The 15,904-nt window shown below is 45.8% G+C and overlaps 1 protein-coding gene across 3 annotated transcripts; it reads left to right on the top strand.

The window, feature by feature from the left end:
- Window positions 1-3,051: 3,051 nt before the first annotated feature.
- On the top strand, window positions 3,052-15,368 carry FUT10 (fucosyltransferase 10). Of its 3 annotated transcripts, none has more exons than XM_068423164.1 (5): window positions 3,052-3,246; window positions 5,316-5,519; window positions 8,064-8,349; window positions 12,453-13,288; window positions 15,122-15,368. In XM_068423164.1, exons 2-5 carry the CDS (start codon window positions 5,439-5,441, stop codon window positions 15,344-15,346), a joined length of 1,428 nt encoding a protein of 475 aa, XP_068279265.1. In that variant the 5' UTR covers window positions 3,052-3,246; window positions 5,316-5,438; the 3' UTR covers window positions 15,347-15,368. The 3 variants fall into 3 exon arrangements, with proteins under 3 accessions (XP_068279265.1, XP_068279264.1, XP_068279263.1); XM_068423163.1 differs by having other exon boundaries at window positions 5,313-5,519; XM_068423162.1 differs by lacking the exons at window positions 3,052-3,246; window positions 5,316-5,519 and adding an exon at window positions 7,174-7,375.
- The last annotated feature ends 536 nt before the right edge of the window (window positions 15,369-15,904 follow it).

The raw sequence follows: 15,904 nt of genomic DNA, 5'->3' as shown, positions 1-15,904 counted from the left end.
GGGGTGGCTGCTATCCACTCTGTTGTGCTTTATGTTTTCACTTCTATGAACTAAAATCTGAGAGAGAAGAAGTGAAGGGGCTATTTCTTATGCCAGCAGTAGCATATTTCCTTTGAGAACCCACCCTAACACCAGTATCAGGGTTTGCTGGCGCATGAGACCAACAGCACCAGACTGACACTGTGGGCACACAACAGGAAAACAGAGGCTCTGGGAAATGCTGCTACAGCAGCTGAGGCAGAAAGTTACAAAGCTGCAAATAGGTCCCTGGCTTTACTGATGCTAAGACGCTGAGGTGCTGCTGGCACGGTGAGCTGTGTTTCCTGCCCTATGGCAACTCATGAAACAGCACCATTTTAGAGTCGAACAGGGCTATAGGTTTGTCATGTGTTTTGCAGTGATTTTACAGAAAGAATGGTGCCAGAGCAACAATGAGGGAGTATAAATGCACAGCTGCAAATTGAAACACAAGATCCAGGACAAGGAAATATTGGGCTCTCAGGTGGTTCTTCTGTCACTGAGCAGCTTTGTGTCCTTTGGGAGGTCACTTGATGGCTGCGCTTTTCTTGCCTCTCTCCCTTTTTTCTGCCCAATTGTAATGGTGCATTTGGGGACTTCATTTGTTTCTGCCTGGATGTTCGTACAGTGACTGGGGTGTGTAGTTTGGTTGGTGCCTCTGGGTGTTGCAGTAATATAGACTATAGTAATATCATAATGGAGGGGAAAAGAACACAGCAATCTACTGAAAGGTTGCTTGGGACTATAGGACTATGAATAGAACAGAAAGGAGATGAAGACAGACATACCTAGAGGCAGAGAGGATATCCAGCAGTATCTAAGGGAAAGGAAAAAGTTATAAAATGCAGAGCATTCTCAACAAAGAGAGAAAGAACCAAGATGGGCCTAAACAGAAACAAAGTCTATTAAAATTATAAACAGATCAGAGGAAGTGTGTGCATAAGAACGACAGAAGCTTCAAAGGCAGTAAATTCTGTTTTGTAAGAGACTGAGCAGAAAGGAAAATTGCTGTTCCTGAGCTAGGAGGGAAAGGTTGCTGTGCAAGTTCGTTAAGATACCAACAGTTCTCCATGGGCAGAGGGCACTTGAGACACAGATCTTTAAGAAATCTGCTTGGTTAGCTCTGCTGTTTGAGCAACAGTTTGGTTTTTTTTGGTTGTGCTGCCTCCAGAACTAACACATAGTGACCTGCCATTGCCGTTGCTTATGCTGGTATCATCTTTACCAGCTATTTAACGTGGATTACAGACAGGCCAGATCCAGCAATAGGAGCTTACTTCCTCAAAGTGGCATAGCAGGACAAGAAACAAAAGTGAGCTGCTCTGGCGGCAGCCAGTGGATGGAGCTAGTCCATGAATCTCTTGCTGTCCGTATGAGGCAGACAGCAGATGGGATAGCTATCCCACTGCCCTTGGGACTAGCTTCTGCGTTTTCAATCTGAACCTGTGGGTGGTTGGGGTCTGTGGACTCCTTCTAAGGGCTTGGGAGACGGTAACTGAGAAAAGCAAGCCTGTTTCAGGAAGCTGAAGTATGTTATGAACAAGTTCTGTCCTCATGAGAGCAACTTAGGAGTCTACCAACTGAGGAAGCTTGAAAGACATGAGTATAACTGACTTTAACATGACAGACCAGACCAAAACCCAGTGGGATCACAGCAGGTTGTACCAGGCTTCCAATCCATCTCCAACTGCTCAATTTAATGATGTACTGAATTACATACACACTTGTTGTGTCATGCCAGCTTCAGCCCTCTCTGCCTCAGGGCACTCTGAAAGCCTTAGTCAGGCCTGCAAAAGCACGAGTCTGCCTAGCATGGACCTGCTTTACAAAATAATACTTGGAGGTTCTTACTGCATGGCTCATGGCTCAGAATCAGTGGAGATCGTTTATGTTACAGGTCTAATATCTGTAACGACACTTCACAGAGAATATTAACACTCCACCTGAAGCTTCTACTTAAAAATATGACTCCAGTAGCTAGGACCTTTGTGAAGAAGCAACAAATAGGACAAGAGCTGTGATGAAGCTCTGAACAAAGAGTGGAGGATAAATAAATCTGTCATGTCCCAGCACTGCTGTGTCAGTTACTAGTCTTCATCTTAGGAGGAGCCTGGTAGCTCAGAAAGAAATCTGAGCTCCATGGTGCAGTATGTGCAGCAAGAGGTGGGCGCTGCTCCAAACCGGCTGCAGGCAAGCACAGCTGTGGAGGAAAGGGGCAGAGCCAGCACGGCAGCGGTCACTTTAACTGCAGTAGAGGGTTGGATTCGGGTTGTCTGCAGGGTACCCCTGTGAGCCTCTCGGGAAGGCTGCAGGTATGATCCACCGCAGAGTTAGATGAGATGTGCGCATAACATTTGCGTAGCTTGTATCCCCTATGCATTTCAATCAAGGCACATCAGGTGTTCCCTCTGCCTCCCCTGGGACTCTTCCTCCCTCCACTCCCCCAGGTAATCGCCCTCTTGCAGCTCCCCTGCCTGCCACGTCCAGGTTGGAAGCAGCAGATGCAGCACTTTCAAGTGTGTGTGTGTGTATAATCACAAGCACACATGAAGAAGTGTGTAGGTATCGGATACCTCTGTGCTAACACAAATGTGTATGTATGAGATGCATACGTTATAAATACAGACATGTATGATTCATGTGTCTGTATCGGGTGGATAAATAGAGGCTCTGCCCTGAGCCAGCAGAACCAGCCTTTCAGAGTAAGTATTTTTCACTACAAAGAGCAAATGCCAACTGCATGAAGTTGCATACAGGTAGCCCCGGCTAAAATAACGGCACTGTTGTAAAAAAAAAACAAAAACGCAAAAAGCGCAATTCTGCTAACAGCTATACAGATCTATGACAGGGGTGGATTTCTTTTTGGGGGGTGTGAGGTCTTGCAGTGCGGGACTTGCAGGAGGAGCAGCCGGGCGGGGTGGAAGGGAAGGCGCTCTCAGGCCTATTAGCCCTCTCCGTTTCCTCTCCAGGGCCTTGGGGACCCCGAGAGGAGCCGACCCCGCTGCCCGCGGCTGGCAGGGCGGGGGGCGGAGGGAGGCGCGGGTCCGCCCCACCGCGGGGCCTGGCGGAGCGCTGGCCCAGCACCGCCCCCGCCGTCCCCCGGTGCTGGGTGGGTGCAGAAACTGAAAGTAAAAAAAAAACAACAAATCAACCCCAAACCCACCCCAAACCCCCTCAAACCCAACCAGAGGGGGACGGCGGCGGTGAGGCGGGAGCGGCTTTCTCGGGGTGAGTAGAGCGGCGGGCGCCCGGCCGGAGGCTGCCCGAGCCACGGGCGGCGAGCGGGGCCCGAGCTGCAGCCCCCGCTGGCGCCCCGGGACGGGCTGGGCCTCGAGGAGGGAAGGGGCAGCGGTGAGGGGCCAGGCACAGCCCCGGCTGGGGTGCCGTGCCCGGGGAAATGCAGCGCAGAGGGGCTGGAGGGAGAGGCGTTAGGGAGAGCTCGTAGGGCGTTTGGCAGGGTTTGCAGGGGAGCTGCTGCAGCCGCAGGACAGCCTGGGGTGGTGGTTTATCCTTCTTCCCTTAAGTCCTCGGGGCCTCTGCGCGGCCCGACCGAAGTGGGAAAGCGCTGCAAGGTCATCTTTGCTGGCGGAGCTGAGACAGGAGGGAGCGAGGCGTGGCCCGCTCCTGGGGCCGCACCGCCCGCAGCGTGGGTGAAGGTGCCGGGTGCTGGGCGCGGCGAGGGCAGGAATGAAGCCATGGCCCAGGGCAATACCCTGGGGCGATTGGTGCAGCACACCCGTGCTGTGGGCAGCTCCCTTTTAGAAGAATACCTAGAAATGGGACGATTACTACTCTTTTACCGCGGCAGGGGATGGGGGGCGTTCAGTGGGACATCAGTCTTGCTTTTTGCCATGCACGGGGTAAGACGTGGTATTAAAGATCCCGTTCTGCTCCAGGGTGTGCCTTGAGTAGATTTTCACCAACGCAGTTGTGGGCAGGATTCAGCCCTTTCTCGTCCTGGTGCCCCAGTTTGGCTATGATGCAGGAGGCACAGAAGATACAGAAGCTTTAGAAAAGATCCTGCCTGGTTTGAGAAGCGCTCAGCTGGCAGCCGTGCACTTTTGTGCCCACACAAAACCTTCAAAAGCAGCTGTCCCATGCAGAGCAGAACTCACACAGCGTGGTTTCCTGTGAGGTTTTACTAAAGAGGCTTTTTTGGCGGTCGATGGGAAGGGATGAACTCATGTTGCAGTGAAAGCAGAAACAGGATCATTTTTTTGTCTCTAGCTGCCAGTGCCACAGAGGTAGTACTGTGGCAGGCAGTAGTTTGGGAACTCATCCCTCTTTGTCAGGTTTTTGGAACTTTGTGAGTGGGATTAGGATGGGGCAAAAGCTGGCAGGTGCATGCCCATGGAGACAATACAATCACATACACCCACTTTTCATAGAAAAACAGCCTAAATTACAGGAGGCACATCTCTGAAAGAGATGAGTTTTAAAATAGCAATTTATTAAACATTTTTTAGTGTGTGTTTCTGCTTTCTGAGCTTTCAGAATACCCACATTTTCAAACTTTACTCTTGTGCATTGAGAGAGAGTCTTATCTTTCTCCCATCCACTTTTTTTTTTTTTTTTTGACAAAGCTGGGATTTGCACCTACTCCTGTTGTCAGGAGTTGGGATTTTCACACACTAACATCCAGCATGCAGCAGAACAGTGAGGCTCTGTGAAAGCTAAAAAAAAGCGTCGTCGAAGGAGAAGAGTTATTTGAGAAGAGGCAGACCGGCACAGATGTAGATTATAGAGGAAGGGGAACTTGTTAAATTTAAATGTTTTCAGGTGTGGAGAGAGTTTGTGTGTGTGCTGTGTGGTTGCGTTCTCTATGCATTGAGCTAGATACACTGGTGAACAGAAGTCCCAGAAGACTGCAGTGTAGTAAGTCCCAAGGCCAGATAGTTGTGTGCCTCCTCCAGGAGCATTTTCAGGGCTTGTCCATGGAAGGAAAGTCTTTCATTGCTCACCTGTTTGTGAGTCTGCTGAAAAGCAGAACGGTTTGTTATCTGAAGCTCAGGAAAATGGCTGCCCTTCCCACACAGGGCTGAGCCAGCCCCATCAGCGTCTCTCTACACTGACTGCAAGCATGAGAGGACGTGTGACCCTGCCTAGAGAGGATGCCAAGTCCAAGATGACCAGAGGGAGAGTGGATGCCTGGAGCTGTGCATGAGAGTGCTGTTTTGTGCAGGCTGCTTCCTAGATAGCTGGCTCAAAATGTGGCTCTGGCACATACCTGGTAGACGTCAAGTTAACCACTGAGCTTGAGGAGCGGTCTTTATTGATGCTGTACCCATTTTCAGCAGCGGTCACCATGAAGAGGAGTAAGGATGGAGTGGGAAAGACCTGCAGCAAAGGCTGAAGATTTCAGACAATCTGGCCTTCCTAATGCCTACCTCTAACTGCTCTGTGAAACCTGGCAGTGCAGCATGATCATGACGAGGAGGAAGAAATTGTGGGCATCTTGCTTCTGCTTTGCAGCTGCCTTTTTCCTTGTGGTGACACTCCAGGTACAGGGGCAAGGGTGGGGAGGTGTGTATGAGATTGCTCTCAAAGTATGACACAATTCTGGCAGATGAGAGAGAGCATTGAAGGTGACAGACGTTTTCCATACAAGTCTGTGCTTTAAGAGGAATGTTTAAAAGAAACTCTGTCAGCAGCATTGGCCTGGTGGTAATAGCTGACTCCAGAAGTGACATTACACAGGGAATACCCTTCTTGTGTAGCTCCTCGGCTCCTGGAGGAGTTTCTCAGGAGTCGTGTACCATGCCATGCCATGCCATGCCATGCCATGCCATGCCATGCCATGCCATGCCATGCCACATGGCATTGCCTCCATCCAGCATTGCCTCCTCTGGTCATGTGTTTGAACTCACTAGGCAGGGAGACAAGGCTGGACCCATTTCATACTAATGTGGCAGACAGACGAGGGATATCTGAGCACCTCAGTAAGGGATGAGGGAAATCTGTCCATCGGTCCAGACTCAAAGGCCATTCGTAGCATTGGGAAGCCCAGTAGGTGGTCAGTAAAAAAGTGCTTGAGAGAAGAATCAATGTGGAGGCATATTAATTGGTGGCTGGTGCAGGTTACCCTGTATTTTCGTTAGAAGAGAACAACTTTCAGACAAATTGAATCAGCCTTGGCTGTCAGTCATGGGACTGTAGGAGACTTCAGTCATGAGAGGGCCAGGATCTGCCCCAGAGATGTCTTTCTTCTTGGGCTGTGCTCTGAACTGAGGCTCTGGTTCAGACTGGTACCTCAGGTAACTCCCATTGGTGCCAGCAGGAGGACCTCTGAAGCTTTCCTAGGCCAGCTGTCTGCTCCAAACTGGAGCCATTTCTTGGGGGCAGTCACTGACACTCAATGGTCACTTTAAGTTCTGTTCCCCCGAACAAGGCATCCAAAGGTGATATGGCTTCCCTAGCATAGGAGCAATGTTAGCAACTCTTTAGGACCTTTATTGGGAGGGTTTGTGACTCTGCTGCACCTCCACAGCTAAGCAGGTCTGGAGCTGGTTAGAGCTTCCCGTGCCTAGCTGGGATTTTTATCTGGGAGTGTTCACTGGGTGATGACACTTGGTGCTGGGACTGCTGTAGCATGTGAGCTGTCAATATATTTGGGGTGTATCAACCCCCAGGAGTTCAGAGAGAGGTACTAGAAATTCTGCGCAAATGTAGAGACTCCTTAAATTCTGCCAGGGCAAAATATTTGGAAGCAAAGAAGGAGCGCGTTCCTGGAGAAACCTGGACATGAGGTAGTTACAGATTTATTTCAATTATATTACTGCAGTTATATCTTTTCAACTGTTAGACATATGAATCTTTTCCCCAGCTAGTGTCTTGTCCAGTCACCAATGCAGGAGTGGTTTTTGTATTTTTCTGGAGAGCTGCACTTTGCACAGCCTCCTGTGTGTTCTGTCCCAGTATGCTGTGTTGCACCCAGCCTGTTTAGGCTGGCTACAATCAGTGTATTTTGCTACACAGTGAGAGTGAATGACAGAGCAAGCAGCAAAATGAATGCATGCAGTAAAGTGATCAGGGAAGGTAAATGTTTTCACATGACTTAATATAAACAACACTCTCCCGCTTTCCAATATCCTCCTCCAGAGCCATACGACAAGCGAAAATGCTGTGGCCAAAGCTGTCTGGTGGGTTTGAGTTCCCTCATCATTCTTGCAGCTGTTCCTGGGGTGGCATTATGTACTACCTGTGAAGGTGCATGCACAGAAAGCTGCACGGTAGCAGGAAGGTCTTTGCCCCACTGAAGACAAGAGCAGGAGCTATGTATCCTATGGCGATACCTGCTGGCACCGTTTCTGTCACTTGGCTCAACAGACTTCTCTATCCCAGGACACTTCTATGGCAGGTACTATCTGTAGAAAAGAGTGGTGCCTTCATGGGCACCAGAAATCCCCCAGATTTTCTGGGGGCTTCTGTCTCACAGCTGATGGTTAGAGGCTTCTCCTATGGGTGGAGAGTTTTTAAAGTTCCTTGTAGAGTTTCAGATCCATAAATGATGGTTCATACTGGTAGGTCTTTTACTTCTCTGCATACAGATAGGATTTTCTCCTCTACCTAGCTATGAAATTGTAGTCATATTGTCTTTAAGACCTGCCTGCACCTGGTTTATTCAGTCAGGGGTTTAAAAATTAATAGGGGTGCGTACAGATGGCCACATGGAGATATGAAAACCTCATGGGCTTTTTCAGCTAATTTCCAGAAGAAACCTGGCTACTGAAAGGCTGTTCTCTGTTTTGTGCTTTTTCCAGGGAGAAAGCAGAAGTTGTGTTGTTAAATCATACGTTATGTGGCCATATCTCAGTACAGAAATGTATTTCCTTTCTCCTCTTTACAAATTCAAATTAAAGGTTTTGCTGTTCTGACATAAGATCACCTGGACAGTGGCTGTCGTCAGTGAAATGCATCCACTTTGATTGACAGAAACTTCACATGCAGACTTAGTTAGTGCTTGATGCTTAAACTCTGATTTGTCAAGCAGATGTCCTGGCTAATGACAGTGACGTGCTGTGATATGTATGTTTATTTCCCTGAAGGTTATCACTGAACTGGGCAATTCAGAGAATAAGGTGGCAGTAATCTCCAGTTTACACAGTGGCCCATTAAAGCCTGTGGAGAGACATGCTTTTCAGTTTAAGAAGCAGGAACTTCACAGCATCTTGAAGACAGAGTCTGATGTAAATCACTACCCCATCCTGCTCTGGTGGTCTCCCTTGACTGGAGAGACAGGGAGATTGGGTCAGTGTGGAGAGGATGTTTGCTTCTTTACTATCAACAAGACCTACCAGCACAATCAGATGACAAGAGCATTTCTGTTCTATGGTAAGGATCTGTTTCTTTTTAAAGGAGTAACTTTCCTTCCTGCCCAGTTATTTTCCTATAGAGATTAAATATTCTAGGTGGCAATCACTGAGAGCAGGAAACTTAATGCAGCTCATTGTGTTAAACTTTGCCTGGTGCCGAATACCATCAGCAGAGATCCAGAGATGCGCATTCTCTGTAGATGTACTCTGAAAAGTGACTGTGCACGTCTGTGGGATGACTGTTGCCTTGTCTCATGCTGCTTTCCAATCACATGTGCTCCCTGTTTATGGGAGAAAAGATCATTTCCCGTAGCTGCCAAGTCATGAAAAGACAGTCTGAGATCAAGCCAGCTTTTTCCGGTGTGATGGCTTGTCAGCACTAGCAGAGGTTCTGCAAGGCCTTTGTTGCACTTGTGCAAGTCTTTTGTCTTAAAATAATGCCCTCTCTGGTAACTGCCTCATGTGCCGAGAGGTTGCTAGCAGACTGTGAATGGAAAGTAGTGAAAGAAACCTATTGATTCTGCACAGGGAGCAGCAGCTAGTGCAACCTTCTGAGCTGCTCTGGCTCTGCCGCCTCAGAAGATTCGCACTACTTGTACTGTGAAGTGCACAAAACATGCATCTTTTAAAAGTAGGCCTTATTTTGTTGATTTTGTTCTTTTTCCCCACACGGCTGCTTTTCAGTGAAACAGTGAATTTGAGGTGGAAAATTAAAGCCAAATGCTTTTCTGTGACTCGTAGGTTCAGCTCCTTTGTCTGGAAACAAAACAAAATAAAACAGGGTCCTGAATCTCATTCACTCAGTCAGTATACAGGAGAACTGGAAATATAGGAAGGAAGGGCCTTTAGCTTGGTTGTTAACAGTGAACCAAAAACTTCTCATCACTAGTCTTTTCAGAGCTCCCAAGTAGGTCAGCTTTGTCAGTTGATAATACAGTGGTCAAGCATGAAAGCAAAGGAGTAACAGCGAATGAATGAGAAGCTGACCTGATTAAAGACTAGGAAAGCTGGGTTTGCATCGCATGAAAGCTGTAAAGTCTGGTGGTTTTGGTCTCTGGTAGTAATTCTATTTGTCTGTTTCAGCATTAGAAGGGCTATTTATACTGGGCAAAAGACTCTCCCTGTAGTTTTTTTCTCTTTCTAGTGATGCTGGCTATGAACTGTGTAAAGACAAATGTCAAAATATGCAAAAGTGTTACTTATTTTTAAACCATAATAAATGATCTCCTAATGCTGAAATCTGCAGAGACAAAGGTTGTAGATGGTACTGAAGGTGAAAAAAAATGCTGCATCCATACAAAAAAGCTTCACACACACACTGACCTTGATGCACTGAGCGTGGGCCTGCAAAGGGAGATTTTGGTGTTCCAGAATTTCCCTCTAAACAGCCTGCTGAGTGAAGACGTGAACATCTGCATTTCCATGCTAAGGTTGGATGAAGGCACAGTTTCACTATCCAAAGAAACTGCATTAATTTTCCCCTAATATTTGGTCAGTGAGCTAGTCAAGAGAAGAATGATCCAAAGCTTAGAAAAAATATTATGCAAAAAATATGGGGTACAGATATTTTCCAGCAGAACTGCTTCGCTAGGAACACCTGCTTTTCTGCAGCTTGTCCTGACATACTGTCCTGGCTTGGGAAGTCCCTAGGTGTAGGTGATGACTTTGTCGAGTGCCACCATCTCCTGTTTGGAAGTGAAACATGGCATTCACTTGCTGGATTTTTTCTTTGCTTTTGGGAGGGATTCCCAACTCCACCTTTTCAGTGTCACGTACTTTCACAGAGTTTTGAGTGTAGCATAAACTGCCAATGCAACTGGGTCAGCATGAGCTGGATCTGGTGCCATGCTGTCAGAGCCTCAGGGGTTTTGTTCCTAAGGGAGGAGGATGTCCAGGTTTTCTATGCTGGAGTGTTGAGTCCTTTCAGTATGAATCCTGAATGAAAGATGTCTCTTAAGATGCAGAACTTCTCCTGACAGCATCTTTCTCTTCTGCACTTTGCCACGTATCTTAAGATTTCCTAATTAATAGGTTGGAAATTGAAATTGCTCGTAATTGTATTTGTCTTGTGCTTTCCTTATTCCCTCTTAAGCTCCTTTATTTTCTTCATCTCACAGGGTAAGGAACATGCTGATGTTATCTTTTCTTTAATCCTTAAAAGCTTTTTGTCTTCTTGCCGGACTGAGGTTGATTAAGTGTTATATTAGAATCAGTCTTTTTTATGTGCTCTCATGTGTAGTGCATTTTTCTTTAAGTGCCTCTTTGCCTAGTTCTCTCCTTATTTAGTAGGTTTTACATGTTGCATTTTGTCTCTCTCTCATCCCTTTCCTTGTCTCATCCTTTTCTCCATTTTCCTTCCCTCTTCTCTGCAATACTAGCTTGAAGAGGGAGCACCCTTGTGGGAGACAGAGCTGAAGTGCTACAGTTTCAATGCACAGCATTTGATTATTGTCTGTATGCACTGCTGTTTCTCTTCTGGGCATCACTTAGAACAAAGTGTTTTCAAAACCAGATAGGCTGTATAAGCTTCCCTGTGAGAATTTGATTCACTTTCAATTTTCCTCACCATCTTGTGTCTCTATAACACATCGAAACCAGAGGCAGCAAATAGCATTTTTCAGTGAGTGTCACAGCCCTTCATGCTTTTAGTGTTGAGGGCTTGGGACCACCCTTCAGTGGAAAACAGAAGGTTACATACTTAGCGGCCTTAAAAAAACCCACCTGATGGTCTTGAAGGATCTTGCTCTATAGGAGGTTTTTATGTTACTGGCAGCTAACATCCATCTTCACTGCAGTAGTGAAATGTTATGTTGGCTTTATAAGGTCATCTTTGAAGTCATCTTGGCAGGCTCATGCAGCCACAAAGACCACTAAGCATTTTTTTTTCCTTTCCTATATATTAGCTTTTAGATCAAAATTCTATGTTAGACTTTTGCTAGCTCTTTCTTTTTTCCCATCAGTGGTTTGAGGTCAAGGATAGAACAGAGAGTGAAAAGTTATGAGTGTGACTGGGATGGTAGAATAGCTTGCCCAAAGAGAAGGGATTTGTGGTGTTTTCTAAACCAGCTGTCCACTGTTTGTTCCAGTTTATGAACCTCCCTTGCTTGACAATATCAGTTAAAGGTTTTGTATATTCAGTACTTGTACTTAAGTAAAAAACAGATACACTTACAAGACAGTGGGGAATTATCTTGACAGAGATTCATCCGCTTTGCATTTAATCTGCAATAAGGCTAATTGTACGAGTGCAGTACAGTGGTACTGAAGGGAGAGCAAGGGTCAGATTCATGAGCTCGTATTTTGAATTCAGTTTTGCACACACCAGCCTTTGAGAAAAGGCTTCTAGGTTTGTCCTAAAGCTTCCACCACAGCTTTCATAGATTGTTCTGGAGGCTCCCTGTCCTCACAGGGAGGCGCAAGCAGCTGCAGTGGTCTGTTTTTAGAGTTTAGGCATGGTTCTTCTTCTACTATTGGCATTAGCTTGAGGAGCCATCTTCTGCCAGAAGCCGCTTTTTTATGTGTCTGATAGGCATCTGTTATACATCTCCTCTTAATACTCTCTTTGATGAACTAAATAGATTGGCTTCCAAAGTCTCTTTAGTACAATGTTTTTCCAAGATTTAAAGTCATTCCTGTAATTTTTCTCCATAACCCTGTCCAATATTTTAGCATCCTTTTTGTTGTTTTACTACTAGAACCAAATTGAACCCTGCAGCAATCATTTCCCTCACATCGTAGACAGAGGCAATACCATCTGTTCCCCTATTTACAGAACCACGGGATTATTAAGCATCTTATTAGTCTCATTTCAGTGCATTAAAATGTAAAATTCCTAGTGGGCCTTTGAAATGAGAGGCCTTTAAACTAATATGACCTGAAAGGAAGCCATTTCTAATATTAACTACTTATCCCCTTTCTCTAGATTCTTCTGCTGCCAAATTCAGTTTTGTCTGTCATAACATTCCTTTGTCTTTGCATGAATTGCTCTCTTTGCAATACTGCCTTATAATGTCATAAATGCAATGGTTGTAGGCTGATATTAAATTAAAACTAGACTTCTGTGTCATTGTAGTTAGTGTGGCATGATAGATAGCAGACTAAACACTGTTTGCTTTTGTCTAGGTACTGACTTCAGTATAGACAGCCTACCCCTCCCTCGTAAAGACTATCAGGATTGGGCCCTTTTCCATGAAGAGTCACCAAAAAACAACTACAAACTCTTCCATGAACCAACCATCTCCTTATTCAACCACACTGCAACCTTTAGCCGCCATTCTCACCTACCGCTGACCACTCAGTACCTTGAGAATGTAGAGGTCCTGAAGTCATTGAGGAACATGATCCCACTGCAGAAGAAGAACAGCCTGAGGAAGAGACTTGCACCACTTGTATATGTGCAGTCTGACTGCAACCCTCCTTCGGACCGGGACAGCTATGTGCGTGAGCTGATGTGCCACATTGAAGTAGACTCTTATGGGGAATGTCTGCATAACAGAGACCTTCCTCAGCATCTCAGAAATCCAACTGCCATGGATGATGGGAACTTCTATAAAATACTGGCACAGTACAAGTTCATTCTTGCTTTTGAAAATGCTATCTGTGAAGATTACATCACTGAAAAACTCTGGCGGCCACTGAAGTTGGGAGTGGTACCAGTGTACTTTGGGTCTCCTAGCATTGTAGACTGGCTTCCTAGCAACAAGAGTGCAATCCTGGTATCCAATTTTTCACACCCTCGGGAGCTGGCCCACTATATCAAAACACTGGATACAAACGATCGAGAATATGAGTCCTACCTACAATGGAAACTGAAAGGGGACATTTCCAACCCAAGGCTGCTTACAGCGATGAAGGAACGCAAGTGGGGAGTGCAAGATATCACCCAGGACAATTACATTGACACCTTTGAGTGCATGGTGTGTAACAGAGTGTGGGAAAACATCAGAAGGAAAGAAAAGGTACTTGTGACTTTTTCCTTGTGTCTCAGAGAGGCTTTAAAATGGCACTAGTCCCAGGAATTTTAGTTACCAGATTTCTGGCCAGCCTACAACCACTGTTATTGCAATGCCATTGGGTTGTACATCCTAATGTCAAAAGGTGTTGGCAGAAGGTGTGGGCACACGGCCAGAGCATGTGTTCCTCATACTGCTGCAGGGCTTGAGCTCAATGAGTACATCGACCATTGAGCTGGTGGTCATTTCGGCAGAAGGCTTGAATTGTTCAGTGAGGAGGTTTTTATCAGTCTACAGAAAGTAGCCTAACTTGCTGATTTGCTTTAGATGACCTGAAACATTTGGAAACAAGTTGCCCAGAGAGGTTGTGGAATCTCTGTTCTTGGAGGTGTTTTAAGACTCAACTCAGTGCTGCCCTAGGCAGTTAGATATGATTAGACCTATTTGGAAGAGGGAACTGGACTAGATGATCACTGTAGGTCCCTCCTTTCTTAAATACTCTATGACTGTCTGAATCTGCGTATGTGTGGGTACACTCAAACCTATAGTGACAACATGCCATTGTCTGTGGCCACATTTTGTGACTAAACTTTGAAACATTGATGTTTAAGCCAGGTTGTGCATTGGTGAGAGGAGTTGGACCTGTTCCTCCCAGCCTAATCCTCTTGTAGTTGCACTGATAGAGACCTGCTAGAAATGGCTGTTTTATCAGGAAGCCCAGCACTGAGGGCCCAGCAGTCTTGCAAGGGTGCCAGCCATGACACCAGAAGGCCATTTCAGAGGCATTGTGAGCTGTTCAGTTTCCTGAGGCTACTAGCTCTGGTGTATTTGGCTGGTATAAACAGAGTATTACTTTGAATTAGACTGAAGCTAAAAACTTTCACCACATAAATTTCTGAGTTGGTGGATACTCATCTTAATTGCCACATTCCTTTGAGGTTTCCAGGTTTACATACCAAGAGTCAGCAGCCATTTTTTAAACTCTCCATGAGATCAGTTATCAGCATGGATCAAAAAAACCCCTTTTTTGTATCCAGTAATAGAACTGGTTAATCGCTCTAGTATTCTAGAGCTCTCCCATGGCAGGGGGGTTGGAACCAGATGATCTTTAAGGTCCCTTCCAACCCAAACCATTCTATGAGTCTATGAGTCTATGATTCTATATCCATTAGGCTGTATTTTAGCTGGTCACAGTCTGAGCAATACACTGTGGTCAGCCAGTAGAAGGTAGTTGAAGAAAGCATTTGAAGTTACTAAGGTGAGCTGAAGTGATGGGGAATGCAAACTGCTAAGCATTACATTTAACCAGGCTTTTCTGTTTGAATCTGATGCAAATCTGGACAGATGTCCTCCCTTTCAGTTAGGAATACAACCATGGAAAGGTATAGAATAGGTTAGATACAGATACTCCTTCCCCATGCTTTTGTGGCTCTTTAGTCAAGAAGACTATGAAGACCAGTTTGCTCTCCTGGTCAGATTCATAGCTTGTTTTTTTCTCCTTAAAAGAAAATCTCATTAAGTGTGTGCATATTCAAGATGAAAACAGAATATAATGATGAAAACAGAACTCCTTACCTTAGATTTTCAGTTTGGGTAGGCTGGTGCTGCTCATTTGCAGCCAGACCTGATCTGAAACTCTGGCTCTTGTCAGCATGACTGGCCTTGTCCCGAACACTTTGAGGAGACCTTTCCCTCCAACATCCACAGGGACATGGCTAGAGCCTATAGTGGGAAGGAAAATGGCCTGACATGCTTTGATAGTTTACTAATGGTATAGCATCTTTCTTCTCTGTCTGCAAGTGTCCCTGAATAACCCCTTTTATTTCTCTCCGTTGCCAGGGATGGTTGCCCCAGAGGTGGAAGGCTCAGATTAACCACCTCAGCTGCCCCAAACCAGAGGCATTCTGGTTCTCGTCTTCAAACCCTGGCTGGACTTCTCTCCAAGAGATGTGGATACCAAGCTTCGAGCAATCCAAGAAAGAAGCCTGGGCACTGAGGCACCTAGTGGAAAGGAACAGGAATTTTACAGCTCAAGAATTTTGGATGCTTGTATTCAAAGAATAAACACAACGACCTGTAAAACATAGTAAGCTCCTCAGAGGAGTCTGTGGAATTTTCTTTTGTAGGTGACCTTATCATATGTAGCATTGGTAGCCATAGGAGGTAGACCTGTAAGACTGAATTTAGTATGTTCAGCACTCATGGGGTACTAAGGAGTGCTAAACAATGGAATCACCTTGCCAAGTGATATGTATACATATATATGTATTTCTATTTAAAATTATTTATATTTGTATTAATTGTCTTTAGATCAGATGTTTAGGCATTAAGGCACAGGTTGTCAAGGTTCTGAAAGCCCAGTTTTAAGCACAGAGCTAATTCCCCTGAAGCAGATCGATCTCCCTCCATCTTTAGATACATACTGGTGTTTCTGGCCTCAGGACCCTTTTTCCCCAGGACCCTCCTTTGCCGCATTGATAGCCATGCGATGGAGAGCAGCTGTCACCATTTCACAGCTTCTGTGCACTTTGGAGGTAGAAGAAAAACTTGGGACCGTGTCCCTGGCTAGCTGTTTATTACCAATTTTCCTGGCATCAGCAGATTTAGCAGGGACTTGGTGGG

The sequence above is a fragment of the Nyctibius grandis genome, chromosome Z, assembly GCF_013368605.1.
Source record: "Nyctibius grandis isolate bNycGra1 chromosome Z, bNycGra1.pri, whole genome shotgun sequence".
In the NCBI taxonomy this organism is placed as follows: domain Eukaryota; kingdom Metazoa; phylum Chordata; class Aves; order Nyctibiiformes; family Nyctibiidae; genus Nyctibius; species Nyctibius grandis.
Note: the sequence above shows the minus strand (reverse complement) of the source record. Positions and strands in the feature narration are given on the sequence as shown.

Coding starts and splice junctions, on each gene's coding strand:
- FUT10 (XM_068423162.1), top strand. CDS start 7,229: ATGCACAGAAAGCTGCACGGTAGCAGGAAGGTCTTTGCCCCACTGAAG. Junction 8,350..12,452: donor AAGAGCATTTCTGTTCTATG/GTAAGGATCTGT, acceptor GCTTTTGTCTAG/GTACTGACTTCAGTATAGAC. Junction 13,289..15,121: donor ACATCAGAAGGAAAGAAAAG/GTACTTGTGACT, acceptor CTCCGTTGCCAG/GGATGGTTGCCCCAGAGGTG.